General features: G+C 26.3%; 1 protein-coding gene across 1 annotated transcript; it reads left to right on the top strand.

Annotated features, from left to right (window-relative positions):
• Window positions 1-4,023: 4,023 nt before the first annotated feature.
• On the top strand, window positions 4,024-21,660 carry LOC145833925 (prolyl 3-hydroxylase 1-like). Its single transcript, XM_082941196.1, has 17 exons — window positions 4,024-4,117; window positions 6,504-6,606; window positions 8,875-8,957; window positions 10,399-10,529; window positions 10,714-10,882; window positions 12,440-12,610; window positions 13,937-14,065; window positions 14,663-14,784; window positions 15,078-15,221; window positions 15,404-15,533; window positions 15,812-15,969; window positions 16,354-16,602; window positions 16,668-16,763; window positions 18,799-18,949; window positions 19,563-19,750; window positions 19,987-20,127; window positions 21,094-21,660. Exons 1-17 carry the CDS (start codon window positions 4,057-4,059, stop codon window positions 21,157-21,159), a joined length of 2,292 nt encoding a protein of 763 aa, XP_082797322.1. The 5' UTR covers window positions 4,024-4,056; the 3' UTR covers window positions 21,160-21,660.
• Window positions 21,661-24,202: the final 2,542 nt, after the last annotated feature.

The raw sequence follows: 24,202 nt of genomic DNA on the forward strand, positions 1-24,202 counted from the left end.
CAGATGAATTAAATTTAAAAAGTATACTTTTAACTATTTTACAAAGTTGTAATAAATTGTAATAACAGTTATAAGATTAGTCTATTTTAATTTTGTGTAACTTTATTTAAATTATGTGTAATGAGGTGTTGTTATCACTGTTGTATTGTATATTAAAGAGATTGATATTTTGTTAGTAAATTAAACAGATACTTGAGTTCTATTGAATACATTAATTTTCAAAGATATAAAACTTACTCTAAGTAGCAAAAACTATTTTTATTTAGTAAGTTTACATTTGTGCAAGTATAAGTAACTCCAATGAAATTTATACTTTTTTAAAAATGTTTAATTTTGTTATATATAAGTACTTTTTAAAACAGTAACTTCGAACTTATTTTGCTTAATGAATTTAATTCAATTATACTACTTATAAAAAGATCTTTTTATAGCTAATTACAAGAGTTTTAATTTAAGAGAATTTTTGAGAAAATAATTTACGCACCCCCTGACCAAAATACCACGCCACTGGTGCTTAATAAAATAAGTCACCTGTTAAAAGTAATGCTAAAAAAATCTAAGACCAAACATTTTTGCTTACCGGTTACATTTAGCCCGAAGTCTCAGGTTGCTAATCCCTGTATTAGTCTGTTAAATAAATGTTGCGCTGTAAAAAAAGACTTTTTTTCAAAAATTAAATCAGTAAAAAAAGAAAACTAAGTCTGATTAAGAAGAAAATGAGAGCAGATTAGGATATTATGCCTTGACCTATATCAACAAAAAGTAGATTCCAACTTTTTTTCTCTTACAATCATACTAAACAGAGTATTTAAAGAATTAGAAAATAAACACACATCAATTTGATACGTTAACATCTAATGTTTATTGAACGACTAAAATAAAAGACGCTCAAAATATTCGGTCCTAGGACCTGGTGCACAAAAAAACTTTTCAGTTATCAAGTCGCACACCACTTGGATACCTTTTAACGTCTTGTATAGGATTTTTAACAACTACTTTTAAAGAATTAAAGCACTAACTATGTTGAAGTAAAACAGCCTAATTGGTAGAAGTACTTTCATAAAACAAAAGTTTGGTTTTTCAGATCCATGATAACTGTGTTTTAAATCTTGTGAATAGGAACTTTAAAATATATTTTTCAATTATATTCGTGATCTACTTGACTAACTCCAAGTTAACAATTAATGATTTGTGTATATATTTCCTCTTATGTAAAGTAACAAATGTCCCGACATTTCGTTATAATACATTTAACGCTTTGAATTAAAACGGTGTTGTTATCAATTTTTTATATAGTTAATGAAATTTAAAAATATTTTCAAGAAGCGGTAATCGTATGGTTTGATTGTTGTTGTTTCTTTAGCATTTTCATTTTTTTACAATTTAACTTTAAGCTACCGTTCAAGAGATATTAGTATCTTCATATAAAAAAATTGACCTTATTAGTTTATATTATAAAAACTATACTGAAGGACTATAAGAAAAATCAACATATTTTTTTAAAAATAAAGCAATAGAGTATTTCATATTGTGTAAACCGGTGATTCCCAAACTTACAAAATCTCTGCACATAAGATCACTAAACGAAAAAAAGTGTTATTTTAAAGTTAGCAATTTATTTTCTCAAAAATATTTTATTGTTGAATAAAGTTTTTGGTGTATACTTTATTTGAGTTTGTAAAAAAAAAATAATTGAAAACAATGCAAAAAATGTACATACTTAAAAATAGTTGCTATTTATTGAAAATCTGGTCAAAAATAAGTTAGTTTTCATATTATTACACAGACGCTTAACTTTATAAACGTGATCTTTAAGACTTTATTATTACGCCGTGGGCTGAAAAGGGGGTTTAGGCAGCCATTTACTATTTAAAAACTACTGAACAGGTAATCAAACTAAGTATTAACATAGTTAGGTAGAACTTGATTTCTTTGATTCAAAACTAGTTTTCTTACTTTTTTGCTTTAAATATTTAACAAGTTTAAATCCAACAAGTTTTTGCCTTTCACAAATTGAAAAGTACTCAGATTCTTCATAGCAGGGTTTTGCCAGTGATTTTTAATAATTTTTCTTCAGGTTTTCAAATTTTCCTCCAGGTTTTTAAAAGTACACGTTTTTAGGTCTATTTTCATTTGAAAACTAAGGTAAAAAACTGTGTTAAATAGTATTATAAGTTGTGCTTTTTCGAATTTGTATTCAAAATTATAAAAGTTTTTTCATTAGAATTTTTACAGTTGATTTAGAAGATATTAAGGTTCTGTATAATTAAAAAAAGATCTAAAACATAAACTGAGTCATTGTATCTAACCTGTGCTTGACAGTTTTTAATACGGTTGCCAGAAAACATAACATTTTTTAAGTTTTGATTTCAGTTAAAAAAATTGTCTTTTAACTTAAACTAGTCTTTAACAATAATATGATCTAACATAGGATTTTCAAAAGTAAGTAATATGGCCCCTTTCGGACAATTTTGGCTATCGAGGGAATCGAAAAATTTAGTTATTAATTAAACGTTAAAGGGGAGGTATTTACTAAAAAGAGACGATTGTTTTGAAGAATTGTACCAAGAGGGTGATTATAAAAACGAGCTTTGGAGTTCCTGTATCAAATAAAATTAGCAAGTTCTTTGTAGTTGTATGCGAAACAAAAACTTCATACTAAATGCGTATTCAACTATAATCTTAGACTAAAGTATGAACTACAGCAAGTATATACAACACGAGTGTGTAAAATTTCAATATTACTTAATATATAGCTGCAAAAAACCATTTTGTTTTGTCAAGACATAAAACTTAAACTTAGCTGGCTTTTTTTGTTCTGTTTACAAATTATGTCATGGTCAAGAAATTTTTATCATCTCTTGTAAACCTAGTTTGGTTATTATTATGATCTAGATAACTCAAATCTTTCAAACGCTTTTGTTACGCTTACATAAAAAATATTGCAGCGCTACAACATTATCGCAGTACATATGGACTCAAAAATGATAAAACTAATATAAAATTTATTGTAAATATTAACTACAACGAAAAACAAATAATAAATCTTTAATGGATATAAATTATGCTGAAATATTTCAAGTTAAAAAATCAAATCTTTTAACAAAAGGAATGGTGTCAGCTGCAATTCTAAGGTCGCTTCTGATTAGCTAACATTTTACTTATCTTAATTTTTAATTTTAAGTGAAATTTTTTTTTTAAAATATATTTGGGTAAGGTGGATTAGGGAGTAGATTGAAAAATTAGGGTAAGGTGGGTTAGTGATAAAGGTGTAAATTTTCTTAATATTCTACTGTATTTTCAATTTACCTCATTTGCATAAATTTGCATAGTGTTATGAATAAAAGCATTTCAAAAAAACTTACAACTGCAGCCGACCCAAAGGAATGAATTACAACCTGGCTGTTTGCATTACCAAAAACAATCTATTTAAAAACTGTGTTGATTCGATAGTGTTGTTAAATGTTGTTTAAAATATACTATATATTATATTACTACGTAACATCTAGTTTTGTATAATTTGTACTGTACTCATATGTTTGCTTTTTATTGATTAAAAAACTTTGCTAAAAAAGCGTTTGACGCTGAAAAAAGTGTTCAAAGCAAATGTTATTTTTTGTTTCTTAATTTTATATAAATAGATAGATATATAAGTTGTTCATAAACAATTTTATGCTAGTATAGCCTCTAATTCAGGTTTTCCAAATGGGCTAAGTGAGACAGAAATTTAGGGGCCATGACCAGCAAAAGAGCCATTTCATGATGATGCAGAGCAAGAAAAAAAGGTCTTATTTGTTTTTATGTTTTTAATTGTAGTTTTCTGAGTAGCCTTGGTGGAGGGAGCCATAGCTTTTTTTAATTTTTAAAGGGGTCCTTTTGATTACAAGCTTGAGAAACCCAGCTCTAACTGTTAATGCTAAGTTATCCTTTAAGCTTTTGCTCTAAAAAAAGTTCGGTTCGTAAGACGGAATTTCCCTCTTACAACCTACAAATACTATAACAGTAAAAAATGTGTAGTAATGAAACTTATCTAAGGACTTGATTGTTTAAATTGTGATGTATACTGCATATTATTCATTACTCTTATGTATCATAATTTGTCTTGCAAGTACTAGAAGTTGGTTTTAATTGTTTACTGGTATTATACTAAAAAGTAACACTAATTAACACTTGAAAATTAAATACTATCTACAAAAATGTTGAAAGCAAGGACAATAAATATTAAACAACTTTTGTTTCATTTTAAATATTTTGTCTTATCATGTTTTTTAATTTTACTCCAACCTTGTTTCTATCATCTCAGTGTATGTTTTCAATATAATTAAAAATTTCTAAAACAGTCATAAACATGTAATGTATCTACATATTAAAAACTTTATATATTTTAAGTCAAGTTTTGAGTAAACACCTATATTTTTTTTGTTTGACAACTACTAAACAACATCATGTTTCCTACTTAAAATAATTTTATTAGAATGTATCTGCACAGTCTAAAGGTACATTAGTAGCTGCTTGAAGCTGTCTTTATAGGTAACAGCTATGTTTCTTAAGTTTAATAACAAAAAAAAAGTATTTAATGATTAACAAAATAATTTCAAATGTAATATATTGTAATTGACTTGGAAAAGAAAATAGAAACTATTTTTTTTGATAAGAACAAAATGGCTAGTTACAGAAGAACTACTTAAAGTACTTAAACTTAAAAAAAATAATATACTTTAATTAAATTGTAGATACTTTCTGTTTTGAAGCATTTTAGAGTTTAGATAATAGATTTTCTTAAAAGTTCAAGAATAACTCCTATAAAGGGTAGCCAAAATTCTGTATCTTTTGAAGACCTGGAGTTAGAGAAACTTTGAAAAAAAACCTATAACTTTGAACAAAAATCACTAAAAAGCCTGAAATTTAAAGAAATTTTGCATGTGAAGTATTTTAATTTCAACAAGATACGAAAAATCTATCATATAAATAGAAAAGTATCATTAAATTTAAAGAAAAACACATTTTAAGTAGCTCTACAGTATCTTTTTTATGTTGTTATACTATTTAACACAGTAACACCTTATATTTGAATTTATACTAAAAAAGGACAAAAAAAAATTGGTCTTTAATAACCTGTAAAAAAAATTCAACAAACTTTTGGCAACCTGTTATACAAGTAGAATCAAGTTTTTAACCAGTTCCCTATTAATATTCTTTCCTTTTAAACTGTAAATCTTTCATTTTTTCAAAATTTTTAAAGGTTTTTTCAAGAAAATTTAAATATTTAAAGTTCCTAGTAAGATATGTCAGAGTATATAGCTGTTAAATAATCTTTGAAATTTTATAAAACTTAATACAAATTAAAAGGGATATACAAAGTTGTTTAAAAATTTGTTGAACTTCAAAACGTTCATGAAAGGCTTTAAATAACATATCAATTATCTTATGTTAAATCAACAATTATTCAGTTGTAAGAAAAAAAGTGAACACTCACAACTATGGTTAATTTATTAGCGTGGAGATAAACCTTTTGGTCATCAAGCCTTACATAATATATTTTCTTAACACTTGATCAGTTTTAATAAAACAATAATAAAAATATAAGATCAATAAAAATGAACTTTGTTTTAATTTTTTTAAATTTCAGTTAAATAACAAAATTAAGTCTAAAAGAAAAGAAAAAACAGGTATGCACTCTTTTTTATATCATTTTAGCAAATATTAACCAAGATAACCATAGTATACCATAGGCCCCACCCTGTCTCCTCCAAAAGATTTTGATTTTTACAATTATGTACGTTTACATTTTTCTTATTGTCCTTTCTACAAGAGCAACCCTGAACATGTGATAAATAGGCAAACAAAAAAAGATAAGTGATAAAATTACTGTAAATAACATATTTCTTATTTTTAAAAGTATAAGAAATCAATAAAGAAACAAATTAAAAAAAAAAAAACAATTCCTTAAAAAAAACAGACTTAAGATTGTTTAACCAAACGTTTAATGAAAAAAACAAGTGTAACACTTAACAACTACTCAAGTAGATAATAAATAAATAACTTAATAAATCTCACATAAAAGAGAAAAAAAAAAACAATTATACATGTTAAAAATCCTTTATGACTAATAAAGTAAACCTAACAACTATTTAAGTAAAAAAAAAAACTATATTAAATTATAAGACTCACATTAGACAAAAAATAAAGTTAGTTAATAAAACTCTGTACGTTCAAAGACTATTACTAAGACTGAACCATTTCCGCTGACATCCAATCAACAAAACGACCATTGATTAGCCTTATGAAATAGAGAGTATAAATATTGTCAACCAAAAATCATTTTATTTATTACTAAATAATAAAAAAACCAAACTTGACTAACATCTGATTGATTTTTAAGTAAATACTGGGTTCACCTCTTTATCCTTAATATTATCTTTTTATATAGTATATTAATTATAAAAAGCTTTTTTATAATGGTGTTCCCTATATGTGTAAATTAAGAGCATATTACTTTTTAGAGCCTCTTTACGATGAACTATATGCTTCTGGTATAAGAGCATATTTAGATGGAGATTGGATGACGTGTGTTCAAGATATTGAAGAAGCAATAAAACTGTATCAGTTAGTGCTTGTTCAAAGTCTTAATTAGTATTTTTGCAAATTAAAAATTACATTTATCATTTTTTTAAAGTTTATTATCTGTAAGTTATAGCTATGAATTATTATGTTTAATTGTTGTGTGGCTTTTAATTACTAGTAGGGTTATGTACATTTTTACCGACTCTAATATTTAATAACTGTGCATTATAAAAGAAAACATGGAAATTAAATTAAACTTAAAGTTTTATAAGTTTACTTTAAGTTGAGCTTGTCTTGTGGCATATGTAAGTCCAGGTTTAGACTCTGTTAGAATTTTTCAGATGTTTTCTTTAAAGTAGTTTAAATTGTTAATTCTTAAAAATTTTTATTTTTGTTTTGTTTTATACTTTTGTTTTTTAAAATGCATCTTTTGCTGTACTTATATTTTTAATATAAAAATGTTTAAATGAAATTAAAAATAAAACATTTTTACAGAATGTATGTAAAGTATTTAGGTGAAATAATTTATTATTATTAGAATAAAAGGCTAATATAAATAAAAAATGTTTTAAAAACATAATCTAACATTTCAAATACTTTTTAAATATTACCAGTTTTTAACTATTAAAACTAAATTGTAACTTGTACATATAGACAAATAAAGATATAAGTTATTGTAAAAATTAATGAACTAATTTAGCTTAAATTTTTAATTGTTATTAAGGCTATTGGTATCAAATACTTTTTATTACGAAAACTAACGTTGACCTATATTTAAAAGAAAGTTCTTTAAGTTACTTTTGGAATAAGTTTATTAAAATTATTTTAATAATTATTTTTAGTTTTGTAAAAATGACTGGTTATTAATACATGAAGTAGATTTTTTGGTAGCCAATTTTTCTAATTAAAAAAAAGCCTACTAAAATTTAACTCATATATGTTTTTAAAGCATTTTTTTAATATTTTATAAATAGGAAATGTGTATTTTAAAATTTATCATTTTATACCTAAAAAACGAAAAAAAAAAATTAAAAGCAAACTTTTTTTAAACAACAGAAATAAATAAAATATTTTATTATAAAAAAAACTTTTGTTCATTTTTAGATGAAAAATTTTAGAATAAAAAATACTTATTTAGATAAAATTTAATAATAAGTCTGAGAAGATTTGAAGAAGGTTGCTAAAAATTGTGATAGGAGAAAATTTTTATTAAGATAGTCAATTTTTGCCTTTTTATTTGCACCTTGTATAAGTAACGTTAAAACTATCATGATTGTCTATATTTCTTTAATTGAAAGTTGTTTAAATTTTAAGGGTGAAAAGTAACTTATTGCTTAGTTATTGAAAAAAAAACTAATTAAAAAAAAGACGAATGGCCTTCTGTGGTTTAAAGTACTGTTTTTAAATTGTGATTTATAAAAAGCACTTTAAATAAAAGTTTAATTTCATACTTTCAGTCTTGTTATTTTTGATATGTGAAGTTTTATAAATAACAAAAACTATGATCAAGTTAAAATTGTTTTCTGTTTATTTCAAAGCAAAAAATTTACACTTTTTATAGTTTTAGGTATCTTTGAATAAATAAGAAAGTCAATATGTAACATATATATGCAAAATAAAAGCTTTAAAAAATTGCAGTTCATTGGTATAATTTTTATATAAATTGCAAAAGTTTTGTGTATTTTGTTTATTGACATTCAATTGGAATCAATCTAAATTGAAATTTAATGCTTGGGTTGGTATGATTTTATTATATTATATAATGTTAGGTGTACTTTTTAAACTTTTTAAATAGCTGTAACATAATTTTTTTTTCTAACGCTATTTGTTAAGAAGTTCTCTTATATCTTTATACTTTAAAATAGATTATTAAAAGCTTTTACAAAACACAATATTAAAATGTTTCATTTGGTTCTGGTACATTGTAGTCAAAAACATAGATTGCATTTATGTTTTTATTTGTTTATGACTTATTTTAGCAATAGTATTAATTACAATCTATAGTTTTTGTCAATAAGATATAGTATAGAATAAAAAGCATCTAAAGCCTAAACTTTATTCTGCCTAAACAGTATATGTTCGTAAAGTAAATAAAATGTTTTTTTGATGTTGCATTTTCTGTATAATATTTTGCTTTAGATTATATATAAAGATTTTTTTTTATAAAAACCATTTTATTTTTATTTTTTTATTTTAACCATTGTGTATCATATAAAAGACTGAATTTTAGAAATAATTTCATTTGGAAGTTGATAACTTTGTTTTATAGTTTTTAAGAAGACTGATACTAAAGACAAATATAATATATAGCTTTTACAATCATGCACTGAAAGAATGTGGTGAACTTTGTGAGTTTGACAAAGACAGCGATAAATCAGCGGTCTTACAAAAAGGTATTTTTTAAGTTTGTTCTACTAAGCTAGTATGTAGTATTAAAAAATTATTAATAGACTGAAGAGAACTTTCAAGTTGTACATTACGTTTGTAGTAAATTTTATAATTGTAAAACCATGATATATGTTGTTTATAGTTCGAAAACTACATAAATTTTCATAAGATGTTTTTTTTTCGACATTTTGTAATATAAGTTAGGTTCTCATAAAGTAAAAAAAGAGATTAAATTCATTTATTTAAAACTTATTTATATAATTAAAGTTTATTTAAATTATTTAATTTATTTTTATTTATTTATTTATTTGCAATTTTTTATTATTTATCAAATTATGATTTATAGCGAATTAATTTTTTAATTTAAAGTACAGTAACCTCTCGCATCTTTACGCACTCGTGACGTTACGCACTCTCGTTTAGTTACGCATTTTAGAATTCTAAAAAGTTCAAACAATGAAAAATTTAGTTTTCTTTAATATTGCACAAATTAGGTTTATTGTATATTTTTAATGTAAAATATGTTTTTAAATAATAACTCACTTCTCTATATCTTTATACTTTGTAAACTTATGTTCCTTTACTTATTGATAAACATTTAGTTATACCTCAGTATATCATAAATTTTGTTAGCAATAAGAGATTTAATTAAAATTCTGAAAGAAATATGACTGTAAGAAAATATTAAATAATGAAAGTATAATGAAATAATGAGGGTTTGTAAAACAAGTAAATAATACAGTATTCTTGCCCTATATATGAATAAACATCTAAAAAAGAAATCTAATGAAACTTCCTAGCAAAAAAGTAGCAGTGATACTTAATAAATAATAGAGCTTACACTTAACACAAATTACAATTGTTTATTTTTAGTAAACATAAAACTAATTTTCATTTAGCGTTTTTTTTTATTTAATTTCTTCTTCTGTACCACTTGCCTTGCACAGCCATTTGCTAAGTAGAATAGAATATAAATGTTAAGTATCAAATAAGTCAGATATAAGTAAAGGTAAAATCTACTTATTGTTAAAATTAGTAAAATTTTTCTACAACTATTATTATTTTAAATAAAATTAAATCCTTTTTTTAATATGTATAGTTTTATCTTTTGTTTTCATATTTATAAATTAAGTAAGTAAACTCTTAAAGTGAAAAAATCCTCAGTCTGCTTTTAACTAGAAGCAATATCAAAAAACATTTATTATAGTAAGTATATTTGGTACCTCTCGTTTCTTTACGATCTCTTTTATCTTTACGCACTTTTTCTGTGGACACAATGTGCGTAAATAAGCGAGAGGTTACTGTAATCTATTTTGGTATTAAGATTATAGCGTGTTCATTTATGATTGTATAACAAGTTAAACCTTTTTTCATTTAGTTGTATATATTATTAGTTGTTTTTTTCTTTGAAAATTATAAAAATATAACTAAAAAAATATTAAACAGCTATTTGTGATGAGCAGTGTGAAAGTAAGTTGTTCAATGGCACTTTGAACACTGTAAGTATTAGCAATGAAGTGAATGAAGCTTTCAAAAATCGAATTCCTTACACATACATTCAGTATGCATATTTTCAGGTTTTGTTGAAATTTATAAATTTCTTAATCAAATCAAAATAAAAAAGAAATATGTTACTTTGTACTTCGTAAGAGAGCTTATTTTACGTACCCAGGAAAAAAAGAATGTAATTTTAAAACCACTGTGAGATAGCAAAAGTTAAAATCATTTCTAATAAAATAGAGTTTAAAAACAAACAAACAGATGAAGAAAGTTCGGAAGGCGGTTGAAGCAACTTACACTTACCTGCAGCACGACGGTGATGACGCGGCGATGCAGGACAACCTGGACTACTACAAGAGCAGGGAGGACTTCAGAGAGGACATGCTCGTTGACCTGGAGGTCACTCCCGTCATGGAGGCGTATCAGAAAGGTTTGCGTTCTAACAATGTTGATTTTGGTTTATTATCTTTGAATGTAAATGTAATTCTGCAATCTGCCGTTTGAGTGTGAACTTTGAGCACAGCCAAAAAGTGCAAACCTAACTTACAGTGTGTACTCTAAAAGTTCTGTATTGTATTTAAGCATATTAAGCTTTTATTAATGATGAAAGCAGTCATTTGTTTTAAGAAAAGATATCAGAAGAAGCAAACTGTTATTTTAAGAAAAGCAATCAGTAAATCATGGTTATAACAAAACACCAGATGAAGACAAAACAATAGATGTTGATACTGCCAGTCCGTTGTTAGAAGCAGCAACATCGTTGATAATGTTTACACAAATACATCTTCAAGGAGAGTTGTTTTCATAGAAACGGCAGCTGCTGTTATTATCCTTTGGAAAGTTACATTACACAATAACAGCTTTAAAATTATTTAAATAACAAGTGTTTGTTATATTCAAGCAACAAGCTACTCAAACATATGTTTTGAAAAGAATATAGTTCTAAACTTTACTCAATGTCTCTGTTCCTTAATTTTGCTAAATAACCAAATTTTAATATGACTTTTGTTTATATTTTTTATCATAACTTTTTTGCCATTGCGTATGTAAATATCATTAGAGCTGTTCATTATTTTCATTAAGTATAAAATTAGTTATTGATGTATTATATATTTAGTTTTTATTCATGGGACATTTAATACATTTAAAAACAATACATATTTTGTCTTCAGTTTTTTGTACTGATTCTTTTTGTTTACATCGAACATGAAAAACTTAGGTTAAAAAATAGTCTTTTTTTATAACAATTTAAAGTTAAAAAAGTGTTAGTGTTAAGTATTGTTTTGGTTCAAAATTGCGTACTCAAGCTGTACTACTTTTGTTCTACAGTAGAACAAGTATTTTTTGTTTTTATTTTTTAAGGATGATACTCTACAAATGTAATGTGAACTAGTGTAAATAGTGGAAGCTCTTAACCAAAGTTTATAATATTCTGATTATTACTTTGAGAAGTTGAAATTTTAAAATATTTTCAGGTTATTGGATTTTTTTCTACTCACGTAGTACGTAACAGTTGGATAAACTTAATTAACATATGTTCTACAGGTGAAATTGTAGATAAAGCATAACATTTTTTTTGCAGAAATAACTAAAGCTAAGCTGTAATTATGTAGTAAAATATTTCTACCCAAAAAAGCACGCTATTTTTTATATTTTTGCTTTAGTGTATGAAACATAGATAGTTAACTTCTTAGTTTAAAGTTTTTATATTAATAAAAGTTTTTATATTTTTAAAATGCTATGTTTAGTTTTTTGTTTACTTTTGGAACTAACAAAATACTCATAAAACTTACTTTTTCATTCTATTGTATTTTAAGTTAACATGAAAGCTTGTACAATGGGGTCGTATGAACATTTTTGTATCAGCTGCTTTAAACCCTTGTTTATAACTGTTTTTAGAACAAAATCAATTTTTAGTACATATAGTAAATGTTTAAAAACTTATCTGTGTGACCATTTTTTGTAACAGTTTTTTTTACTTTCAAAGGATCAGCAGCCTACTTGCAAGGGAACTACCAAACGGCAATCGAGCTGTTGGAAGTTTCGGTCAGGGAGTTTTACAGGGAGGAGGGGCTGTGCAGGAAGCGGTGTGACAAGTCTTACGATGCCGGCAAGGAATACACAGAAGAAACTAAGTACCAACACGACAGCATCAATGGTTTTTTTAAAATAATTTTAGAACAATTAACATTTTCAATTAGCTACAGTAATCAGGGTGTATACACGGTTGTCTTTAAGAAGCTCGTACAGTTTTTTTATTTGACGCATGTATTTATTAATTTCTATGTAATTTAAATTTGTAAGAATGCTTTTATTATTATCAAATTTTTTTAATAGTGCACAAAACAGTACAAATTTAAAAATTGTTTAAAAAGTCGTATGAATACCAGTAACGAATGAAAATTATAAAATTATAAATAAAAAAAAGTTTTTAGAATAAACGTTTTCTAGATTTGAGTATTTTAAGGCCGTTGGGGGTCAACAAATACTTTTGACAGTAATTATTATTGGCTGTTATTAAACTTTTTTTGTGAATTTTTAGTATTTTTAAATAAAAAGATTCAAATTAACTTTGATTATAGTCCATTTTGTAAAACGTTTGCCTTACAAATAATGTGCTGCTATTTTTTACATTTTTTGTTTTGTTAAAACTTTTAAAAATCACTTAATATTTATTTACTTTTAAACTTAAACTTTTGAGCTAGTAAAGTGTTCAAGAAATAATGCTTAAGTAGTTTGAATAATTTTTATAACTTGAAGTTTATAAACGTTAAAAAATAAAAGTTGAAGATAAAATAATACACAACGGTGTGCATTCAATTTTTTTTATACTAAAACAGTTTGAAAATTAGTAATGGGATTACTGTAAAAAAAGGTCTAGAATTAAAAATTAAAATAGATTTTAAGTAAAAGAGTACATTTTTGAATATTTAGTTTGTGCCCAATGAGGAATCTTTTAAACTCACTAACTTTGAATCCTTTTATCTCAGAATTATTCTGTGTTTTCTTAGGCATTAAAAAGTATCTGTAAGCTGAGATAAAAGTTTATAAGTTAAGATTTACTTTTAAAAGCAAGGTGGACCCCTACTCACAAGGCCAAGTTGTAAAGTTTTTCTAAATAAGTTCTGAGAACAGTTTTCGTATTAAAAAAGTAAACTAATTATACAAAACTGAAAAATTTGAGACAACAAGAGTTATATTAAAGTGAATTTTAAGGAAAAAATATTGTTAAACAGTTTCATATTTTGAAACTGATTATAATTCCAGATTTAGCAATTTACATACATATCAAAACCAAATAATTTTTCAGAACTCAAAAAATGTTATAGAATGATATATTTACACAAAAGAATTAGAAAAGAAGTTTTATACATAATTTTATGAATAAAAAATATTTATTATAATTCATAAAACTTGAGTTTAAACTTAACTAAGTTGTTTTATTATAAACACAAATTATATTAAATCAACGATCAAAACACAGATCACTACAGGCAAGTGTTAGAATGCAATTTATTGTGTGTGTCTGAAGTTGCTGCAGTCTCTAATAAGCTGGTGCTGACCAATTTTCTACCTGAACTTTACAATTATCTGCAATTTGCCTACTATAAAGGTTTTTATTAATGTAATGTACTTTATTAAATGTACTAATCACTGTGTGTTTCAACTTTTTATACAGCTTTTTAAAGTTAAGTCTCAGTCTAACTAATTAAATATTTCATAATTTAGTTATATTATCCATATCTAATAAGCACTAACAAATTGAATTGTCGTTAAAAATATAAATTTTGCGGATAAGATGAATAAGTAGATTTTATAAAAATTAATAAACTGCTTTTATAGGTTGTTTATTTTTTCACTTTAAAAGTACTATCAGTAATAGTAAGTAACATTTTGAAATTCTAATAGGAAATAATAGAATATACGGATCTTTTATAACTTGATAAAATTATAAGAAAAGTTTAATTTCAGGTTTTACTTATTTGAGTCAAATGAAATAAAGATTACGTACATAAACTATTATATTAGAAATTTATCTAAGTTTATTTTCAATACTAATTATGATTTTTAAGTCAGCAAGTTTACTTAACGAATATAGTCATAAAAATTATTTCTGTTTTTAGCACACATTTTAAAATTATTATAGCTTGATTTGTTTTACAAATATGATACATTTTTGTTATATTTGACAACTTCAATCACTTAATAGTTGGAGATGTTGAAGAAGCCCTCAGGTGCGCTCAATCTTATCTCCTTCTTTTGCCAACTGACGAAATTATGAAGTCTAATTTGGGCTATTACAAAGTTGACAAGGAAATTAAACCGCGAAAGGTTTGTTGAATAGTTAAAAAAAAAAAGTTTAGGAAACAAGCGAAACGAAAAAATAAGCATGTATTGGGAAAAAATGTAAAGTTGTGATTGAAACTTGATTAGAAAAAGTTTAAGAAGATTACTAGACACAATACTTGAACTATTTTCAATTGTCTTCTAGTTTTGAAATTTGATCTCATAATAAATTCAAAGTTGAAGCAAAATTTATTGAGGTATATAAATACTTAAAAAAATTCAAAAACGGAGTAAAACTTGGTAGTTGTCAATTACGTTATGAATGTTTTATCTTTAAGGATGTCCAGACTTTTAAGCAAAGGTTGGATTTACAACTCGGCATTCTCGACTTCTACTACAAAAGCTTCGGTGTTAAAGACTCAAAAGTTGAAACTTTTGTCCCGTACTGGCTTGAAGCGGATAAGAAAAAGAAGGAAGAACAAGTTTTTATTTAATTGATTTCACTATATTTATAAATAGATATTCTGAAAAATTTATTTTACAAACAACTTCTAACACTTAGCTAAACATTAGTTGTCAATTAAGTAATCTAAAAACTTTTAATGATAATTTTTTATTAACTTTAAAGAAACGGTTAACATATGTGTATTTTTTTTAATTTTAGGAAGCTGAGAAAGGAGTGAATGTTGCTGAGATCAATGAAGTTAACAGCACTCCCGATCACGAAGAGAAGAAAGAGTCTTTGGATGAGGAAATTCCCATGAATGTTGATGATAAAGTTGCTTTTGCTGAAGGTTTTAAATCTAAATTAAGCTTTTATCCTGCTTGTGAATATTATTAGAATGCAATAGTGTAACTCTTTTTAATATTTGCTTGTTTTTTGTTTTGGTTTAAATAACTCTGAAGCACAAAAGTTAACAAAATATTTTTTTTATTAGAAAAATGGAAAAATTACCTATAAAACGGCTACTTATATTGAAATAATTTTAGTATATTTAGGAATTTAATCTAAATATTTTAATAAGTGTAGTTTAATATGTTTAAAACTATGCAATTTAATATGTATATACAGGAAATCTTGGCAGCTACAAATCGTGGCAGGAGAAAACAAACGACATAATCGAATCACGTGACATTTCGAATATCCGACGAGAAGCGCTTAAAAGAGGTGAAGTTGTAACTGAAGTTGAAACTGAAGAAGAAGAAGAATTAGCACCTGAAGTTGAATCGGTTAGTTTTAGTGTTTTAAGTTTTTGTAGATTTTAAATAAAACCATGATACTTACAAGTTAATTATATAATTTACATTAAAACAAATAGTATTTAAGTATTGTATTTTAACAGTTTACTATTATTTTCTATAAAATTAAATAATTTAAAATTAATACGCTGCTCTTCTTTTTTCTTACCTTGAAACAAAACCTTAAAAATTTCAGATACTTTTTTTTCATTACGAAGTTATCATCATAATATGATATTGAAGTATTCAGTTTTGTACATTTATGAAACTGGTGAAAACTACCCACAATCTAAATTACTATATAATTAACTTTAAAAGCACATTGTTGGCTACATTTAAATTAGTTCAAAAAAAAAAAAAAACTAAACCTTGCAGGATTTTGAAACGAGACTGAGCAAGTTGAACGAGCAGATAACAAGCAGCAACGTGGGTCGCAAGGTCATCGACGCCCCGGACAAAATAACCATTGACAACGCCACGCCCCAACGACCAACTGCGGAGGGACGCGTTCCCGAAGGCTGGACGCTGCTGGCCAACTCTTCTCAGATGGGAGGACCGCACAGAATGGCCATGGACGGTCTGCTTGACGACGGACAGTGCCAGACGCTGATAGACCTCGAACTTGTTAGTAAAAGTTGGGTTTTTGGTAAAAATACTTTTGTTTTAAAATAACTCGTTAAAAAATATAGAGTGGTGGTACTTCTGGTGATGGTTACTATGGCAACAAAAGCCCCCACACTAAGCACGAAAAGTTTAATGGATTGACCATGTATGATGCTATAAAAGTTTGTGGCTTTACAAAGCAATTTGTATTGAATTAACAATGTATTTATTTTTTTTACATAAGATTTTAAATGCTTACTCGCATCTCTACATCTTTAGAATTTGTAAAATAATGTTCCTTGACCAACTGATAAACATTTTAATGTGCCTCAGTGCATCAAAAGTTTTGTAGGTTAACATCAGTTTTAATTAAGATTCAGAACGAAACACAACAGTATACAAACAATAATGAAAGTTCACAACACAAACATAAGATATAGCGCTTACGCGTTACGTGTGAATAACAATTTGAAGAAATTGCACAAAAAGTTTTTTCAGCTAAATGTGAAAATGATAATAATAAAAAAACATGCATGCACATTACATAAATCCTGTTTGTTTTTCTTAGTTAACCTATCATTTATTCTCACTTGACGTTTTTTTTCTGTTTAAATTGCTTGTTTTAATTGAATTATGTAGAAACGTTTTTTTTTCACTTAAAAAATAAAACTTTTGTGACAAAAACAAACAAAAAAACAGTTTTTTTTTCTTTTTGTTTGTCATATAATTATTATTTTTTTATGAAAAAAATCTTTTCCTACAGAATTTTTTAAATATTGCAAGGAAATTTGCTTAAAATCTGTGGTAATTATCTTTGAAAACGTAAGAGGAGATAGATTTTTAATATTTTTTTTATTCGCTGGTTTAGTTTAAGCCACCATAGTGACTTAAAGCTCCGACCTTGACCGTATATATTTCAAAATATTGATTTGAATTTTTAAAATCTTTAAAAAGCTACTTGAATCTTATTTAAAACTCTACAAAATAAGATCAAGTTGTGAAAAAGTACCCCCAATTTAATATTGCCTTAAACGAGTTTATTGTACTAAAAAAAACAATTACTGCAACAAAAAGTGCTGAAATATTTTTAATATTCTATTAATTTCTAAAGAATATAACCTTTGACTACCTTATAGTGACACTGCAAAATTTTTATAGTAAACTATTTCAATTGTAAGTGGTTGTTTTATGTTGATGGTAGGTTGATTGTGGTTGTTTTAAATTTATTATAAAACTTTGTTTATATACCAGTTTTGTAAAGTTTAAGGGCATAGAAGGCAAAAATTAACATTGGCTCATATTTCAAAGCTTAGAGTAAAATCTATACGATACTTTTTATAGAACAAAAAAGTTTCAATTAGCCTTTGAGATATAACAAGTTTTCTTAAAAAACTCCGATACAACCGTATGGACTCAAAAACTTTTAAGGGTAATTTTGAAACATTCACTAAATATCTCTCTCCTCCTTCATTTTTTAAGCATTTCGATTCAAATTTTCATAAAATGTACTTATAATTATTACAAAAAACTGCAGATTAAAAAAAACCATAAAAATTTTTTTGACAAATATTTAAAAAAATAAAATATTTTTAGTTTATTTATTTATTTTTTTTTTTTTTACAAAAGTAAAAAAGTCTGTTTTCTACAAGTTGGTTTGAATTTATTAAATATTAATCTGAAAAAGTTTTAAAGAAATTGTCTAAAATATGAAGGTGGAGATAGATTGTTAGTTAATTAGTACATTTTTGTTCTTTTAGTTTCCGCCGTTCATAAATAATTTGTTGAACGCTCTAATTAATTTTAACCAGCGGTAAAAAGCAACACGTAGATTATCTAATTATGTAAAAAATAAAACTAAAAAAATGTTTTAACCTCCCTATGTCCTTAAGCAAAAGTTTATCAATTTGCTTTGTTATTTAACTTGAAGTCGATAACTAACCTATTTAACTTAAAAAACTAAATCTTTGATTTCTCAGCATTAAACAAAGTTTAATATACGTTTAACATAAACTTAATATAACTTGACAAAATCTATTTTTTCATTGTTAGTATTTTTTTCATTTTGAAATGAGCATTTTTCAATTGCTACTTGTTAAACGTAATACCTATTTTTTACACTCAGTAAAACAAAATTTTAAAAGTACAAATATTAAAACTACATTCTACAAAGTATGTTTTTGTTTTTTTTAATAATGCTGACCTTTAAAAACCACGTAGTTGTCAGAAGAAGGACTAGTTCCGTTCGATGCAGTGCAGCTGTACGACAGAGTGAGCAAGGAGGCGATGCGCGCAATAATCGAGTATTTCAAGCTCGACAAACCCCTCTACTTCGACTACACTCACCTCGTGTGCAGGACTGCGTTGAAACGTTTGTTTTGCTGTGAATTCTGAAAATTCAACGCTTAGAAAAGAGTTGTACTCTGATAAGTGAAAGTTTTATTGACAGAAGTTGATCAGCTGTATGATGCTCGAAAACGCATTTTGTTTAAATTTGGAAGCATTTATTAAAAAAGAAAAAATGTTAAAACATATGTGCTGAATACTTGAAGTTTTTTTTTTCCTAAACTAGCTCCTACATTGTTTATTTAAAGTATTTGGTTCTACTTTAACTGTTACATTTTTTTGTTTTAGTCGGGTATTTTGTAACGAGTACTCAACTTATTGAAAAAAGTATCTTCACGGTACCAAATGAGAGTTTTCTAATAATTTTTAATACGTGTTAAAGTTTGATACTTCAAAAGGAGTATTTAAAATAATTTTTCTGAAATCAAGTACTGATAATGTATGTATTTGTTATGTCAATTTTTGAAGTATTTTTTAATAAAAAAACTAGTGCATTTTTGTCCTCAATTTTTAAAAAGTTATTATTTTTTACTACCTTAATTATTAATTCAGTACAAAGCAACAAAAAAAGCAAGCTTTAATGGCAATTTTTCGCGTTTTCAAACCGAAACTTTCGCAAAATACCACTTTTCACACAGAGGGCAACTCGAGGGACGACCTGAGCCACCCGGTCCACGGCGACAACTGCCTGCTGCAAGTGGACGGTAGTTGCGTGAAGAAGCAGCCCGCTTACACGTGGCGCGACTACAGCGCCATCGTGTACCTGAACGAGCAGTTCGAAGGCGGCCAGTTCATCATGACGGACCCCACGGCCAGACAAGTCAAAGTCGGTAGTTTTGATTGTCAGGACAGAGATTTGTTATATTGATTGAAATGTGATGAGAAGTTTTGAAAACCCGTTAATTTAAGACATGTTTGAAATTAAACGATTAAACTTGACTTTAACCCACATATTGTTTTTGTAAAAAGAAGCCTTGAAAAATAAAAACCAGTCGTTGATTTCTGCATTCGAAATTGTTTTTTTTCAAGGCATTTTTAAAACAATGGTCAATTTATTTTCAGTTGGAAGTCGAGCCGAAGTGCGGAAGACTGGTGAGTTTTTGCGCGGGAGCCGAGTGCCTGCACGGGGTGAAACCCGTCACTAGGGGGCGAAGGTGCGCAGTAGCACTGTGGTTCACCCACGACCCTGGCCACGATGAGAGGGTGAGTTGCCGTGGTAATTAGTTGCCATGGATGCGGTAGTGTTTGTAGTTAGGTGTTATAAACAGTTTATGTTGAAGTACAAGGTGTCAGCACGAGCGTCACTTTCGCACGACCAAAAACTTTGCACTTTGTTTTATTATAAAAGTTCGAATTTTAAAACTAATTGGCAATTTTTTTTTGGTTTATTGTTAAACAACGGTTTAAGTAAAAAGTTTAAGTTCTTAGTTATTACTATTAAAATTGTACAAAAATAACGCTTTGTTCAAAAGTGACTCCGTGCATTTTTGACCCGTAAATATTTTTTAGAATTAAGGTATAAAAATTACATATGTTTTACTTTCAAGTTCGTGTATAACAAGATTCAAAAATAAGGTCCTTAAACTTTTTAAATTCATGCGGAATTTCTTACTAACAGTATAAGGATACATTTTAAGTAGTTTTAGTTTTAACATTTGTAAACTTTATTTACTTAAAGGTGTATTTTAATCCTTTGACCTTTTTTTTTTTGATTTACTATTGTTTAAAAATTTTGATAAAAAAAATCTTTAAATTATGATTTGAAATTAGTTTAAGAATAATCTTTAACTCTTTTAAACTTTAACATGCAACAATAGATGTAGTGAATACAGTTAAATTGTTATATTTTATTTATTTGTGCATATATATATATATATACATTAATTTAATTAGTTTTACTACTGAATATTTAAAGTTCGATTTTAAAACGCAGGTATAAGTTTAAGTTTTTAATACTTTAAAATCAAAATAAGTTCGAAAATTAATCTTTTAAATAAGTAAGTTTTTAATTACACTAAAATTCAAAAGATGTTTGCGACCTGCTTTGAAATTTTTATTTTATCAGTACAAATCAAAAACCAAGCTTGGTAATTGTTTAAAGACTTTAACTACAAACACATATAGTTTAGTAATTCTTAGCCGGTATTTAAACACACGTGTTGTCCACAGAGGCGTATCAAGAACGACTTGTCGAAAGCGAAATACTTCAACCAGCTTTTAAGGGAAGAGTTGTAACAGAGCGTGCAATTATGTGCTTCACTAATCATACGTTTTTGTTTTGTCTAGTTTATTTTTTGTACTAATTTATTGCTACTAATCATGTTTTGCTTTTTTATTTAATAATGTTACATTTTTTTGCACTTTCTGTTTTAAAATAAGTTCAGTCAAGTTTCTATACTCATTGCAGTTATGTAAGAGAAGTTTTTTCAGATCATTTGAAAATAGTTCACTGTTTTTATTGAACCTACTAGTATTATTTATAACTTTTAGTGCAAAAGTTTTTATTGTTTTTCATCATTATACCAATTTATTTTTTCTACTCACTTTTAGATATGCTTCGTTTTAGTTGGAAATTGACTAATATTTTATTTTTTTGGAACAGTAACTTTTTAATAGACTTTTATCAATATCTAAGTCATTTACAGTAAAGTAACATTATTAATTGATATTCAAAAAAAATGTAACTAATATATCTAAAACTAAAAGTATATATGCGTTCTTTACTAAAAAACCTGTTTACTTTATTTGTCTGGATTGTGTATAGCACCTTAAGTATTTATTATATATACATTATTATAAAAATAATAACACTTGAAAACTTTTCATAATAAGTTTGTTTAAGGTTTAAACTTTGAAATTTAGTTCTGTTTTTACTTTCTTCAAATTTTTAGCTGTCAAGTATTTCTACTTGTATATTTCTTATAAATAGTGAAGTGCCTATTTTTAAGCGAAAGCTCTTAAAATAGTTTTAAGTAAGATATTTAGTTATATGATTCAAGCGTAACAATTTTGTCAGGTAATTGACTAATTTTTAGAAAATTAATGAAGTGTAGCTAAGTTATCACGAAAACTTTTATAAAAGCTTGTATAATAATCATTTAGGTTAAAGTTATATATTTTTTTCTCATTATACTTTGAGCAAATAAACTTAAATATTTATCAACAAACGGTTATGTTGTAACAAATCTTAAAAACTAATCTATACGATTTAATATCGATTTCAGGTATTAATAATACATTGCTTTGTAAATTCAATACTACTGGTTATACTTATAATCTTATAAGCAATATATCCATAACAATACTTAAAAGTTAATCTAAATAGATTATTTAAACAACCAAACACCTGCAGACCCAGGATTAAAGATATGCATTCTTCGCTTTTTTTATACCTATAACTTATCATTTTCTTGGATTAATACTTATTTACTGAAAACAGTTGCTTCTAATCCTAACTATCTTGATAAATTGTTTGTTATCTAAATCTTTTTTGATAGGTAGAGTAGTATTTTAAACTTCGCACTTTGAATTTAGAGTATTTATAAAGGTAGTTTATACTGCCTCTAATAACCTTAAAATGATAGTTTATAAATGTTCCTGAACTATGTTGTTAAATTGTAATTTTATTTAAAATTTTTTATTTTTATTTACTAATTAAAACTGTAATTTATCTATATTTAAACTAGCATAACTAACCACTACTTTTAGTAAATTTTTGTAAGCTAAGCTGTCTATACGGAAACCACTCAATTCCTACCCGATCAAGTTCAAAGACTATTTACTGACCATGGCTTAGGGGTAAAAGTGATAGTAAAAAATAAACTAAGTAAAAAAGGAAAATAAAAAAACAATTTTTTGAATTGTGCTTGGGTGGCAACTGTAGGTATACCGTTGAAATTAGTGCCTATTTTTAGGTGAAGCAAACAAGTTGAAACTGATGTATATTTCGCATTTTTTTACTTTGGTTCGTCGTAAAAAATACGTAGAATGTGCTATCTTTAATGTATACATTACAAAGTAAAATATAAGAGATCACGTTGTAGGCTTTAACCCTATAGGTCCAAACAATTACAGACCGTCGGAGAATTAAAACAACTTTTTTGTAGTCAAATGCTTTATTCTACTAGTGTAGCTTTATCTGACAATTAATTAAAATCAACTTTATGAAGTATATGGTTATAAAATCTATTGTAGAGATTTATACACAACAACTATTGATGTAAATTAGTTAAAGTAATTCCTAAATTTTCTTTTAATACAGTAATTGTTGCAAATAAAACTTACAAATGATGTTAAAAGCTATAAAACTAAGTTTAAAATAAACTGTATATTAATTTGTAAAAAAGATATCTGCTATTATTTATTTATAAAGTTGTCTTCTGTTTTCTCTATAGTGTATATTTTAATGCATACAAAACATTGAAGTATAATTATTCACTATTATTAACTTTAGTTTTAATACAATGTTTTATAAACGTAAAACTGTTGCACTTGTAAAGAAGCAAAACATTAAATGTATTTTAGTTTTATTATTATATAACAAAACAATTTGTTTTAAATATTTGTTTTATTTTTGATATTGTTTAGCTGAAACAAACTACTTAAAGCAGTTTAGATGACGTACTCTTCTAAAAGTTTTTGAAAAGTTATGCTTGAATCTTTTATAAGTACGTATAAAAAAGTTTCTTTTTTTCTTAGTAAGCACTTCAGAAGTTGCCATCGTTAAATCAATCTCATCTGCTTCTGTTTTGTCAGCATTAGCGTTGGCGATTTCGAAATCTTTGTTAATTTTTTCATTGCAGACACCTGACGAAACTACTTCTGTTTTGTCAGCTTCAGTAGTAGGGTTGATCAGATCTTCCTTAATTATTTCGTTGCAGATATCTGAAGAAACTGCTTCTGTTTCGTCAGTTTCAGCGGTAGTGGTGATCAGATTTTCATGAATTGTTTTAGTGCAGGCATCTGACGAAACTGCATCTATTTTGTCAGTGTTAGTAATGTCCAGATCTGAATTAACGGTTTCAGTGCAGACATCTGACGAAACTGTTTCTGTATTGTCAGCTTTTGCGGTAGCGGTGATCAGATCTTTATTAATTATTTCATTGCAGACATTTGACGAAACTACTTCTGTTTCGTCAGTTTCAGCGGTAGTGGTGATCAGATCTTCATGAATTGTTTTTGTGCAGGCATCTGACGAAACTGCATCTATTTTGTCAGTGTTAGTAATGTCCAGATCTGAATTAACGGTTTCAGTGCAGACATCTGACGAAACTGTTTC

The sequence above is a fragment of the Thalia democratica genome, chromosome 4, assembly GCF_965202585.1.
Source record: "Thalia democratica chromosome 4, ktThaDemo2.hap1.1, whole genome shotgun sequence".
NCBI lineage: Eukaryota > Metazoa > Chordata > Thaliacea > Salpida > Salpidae > Thalia > Thalia democratica.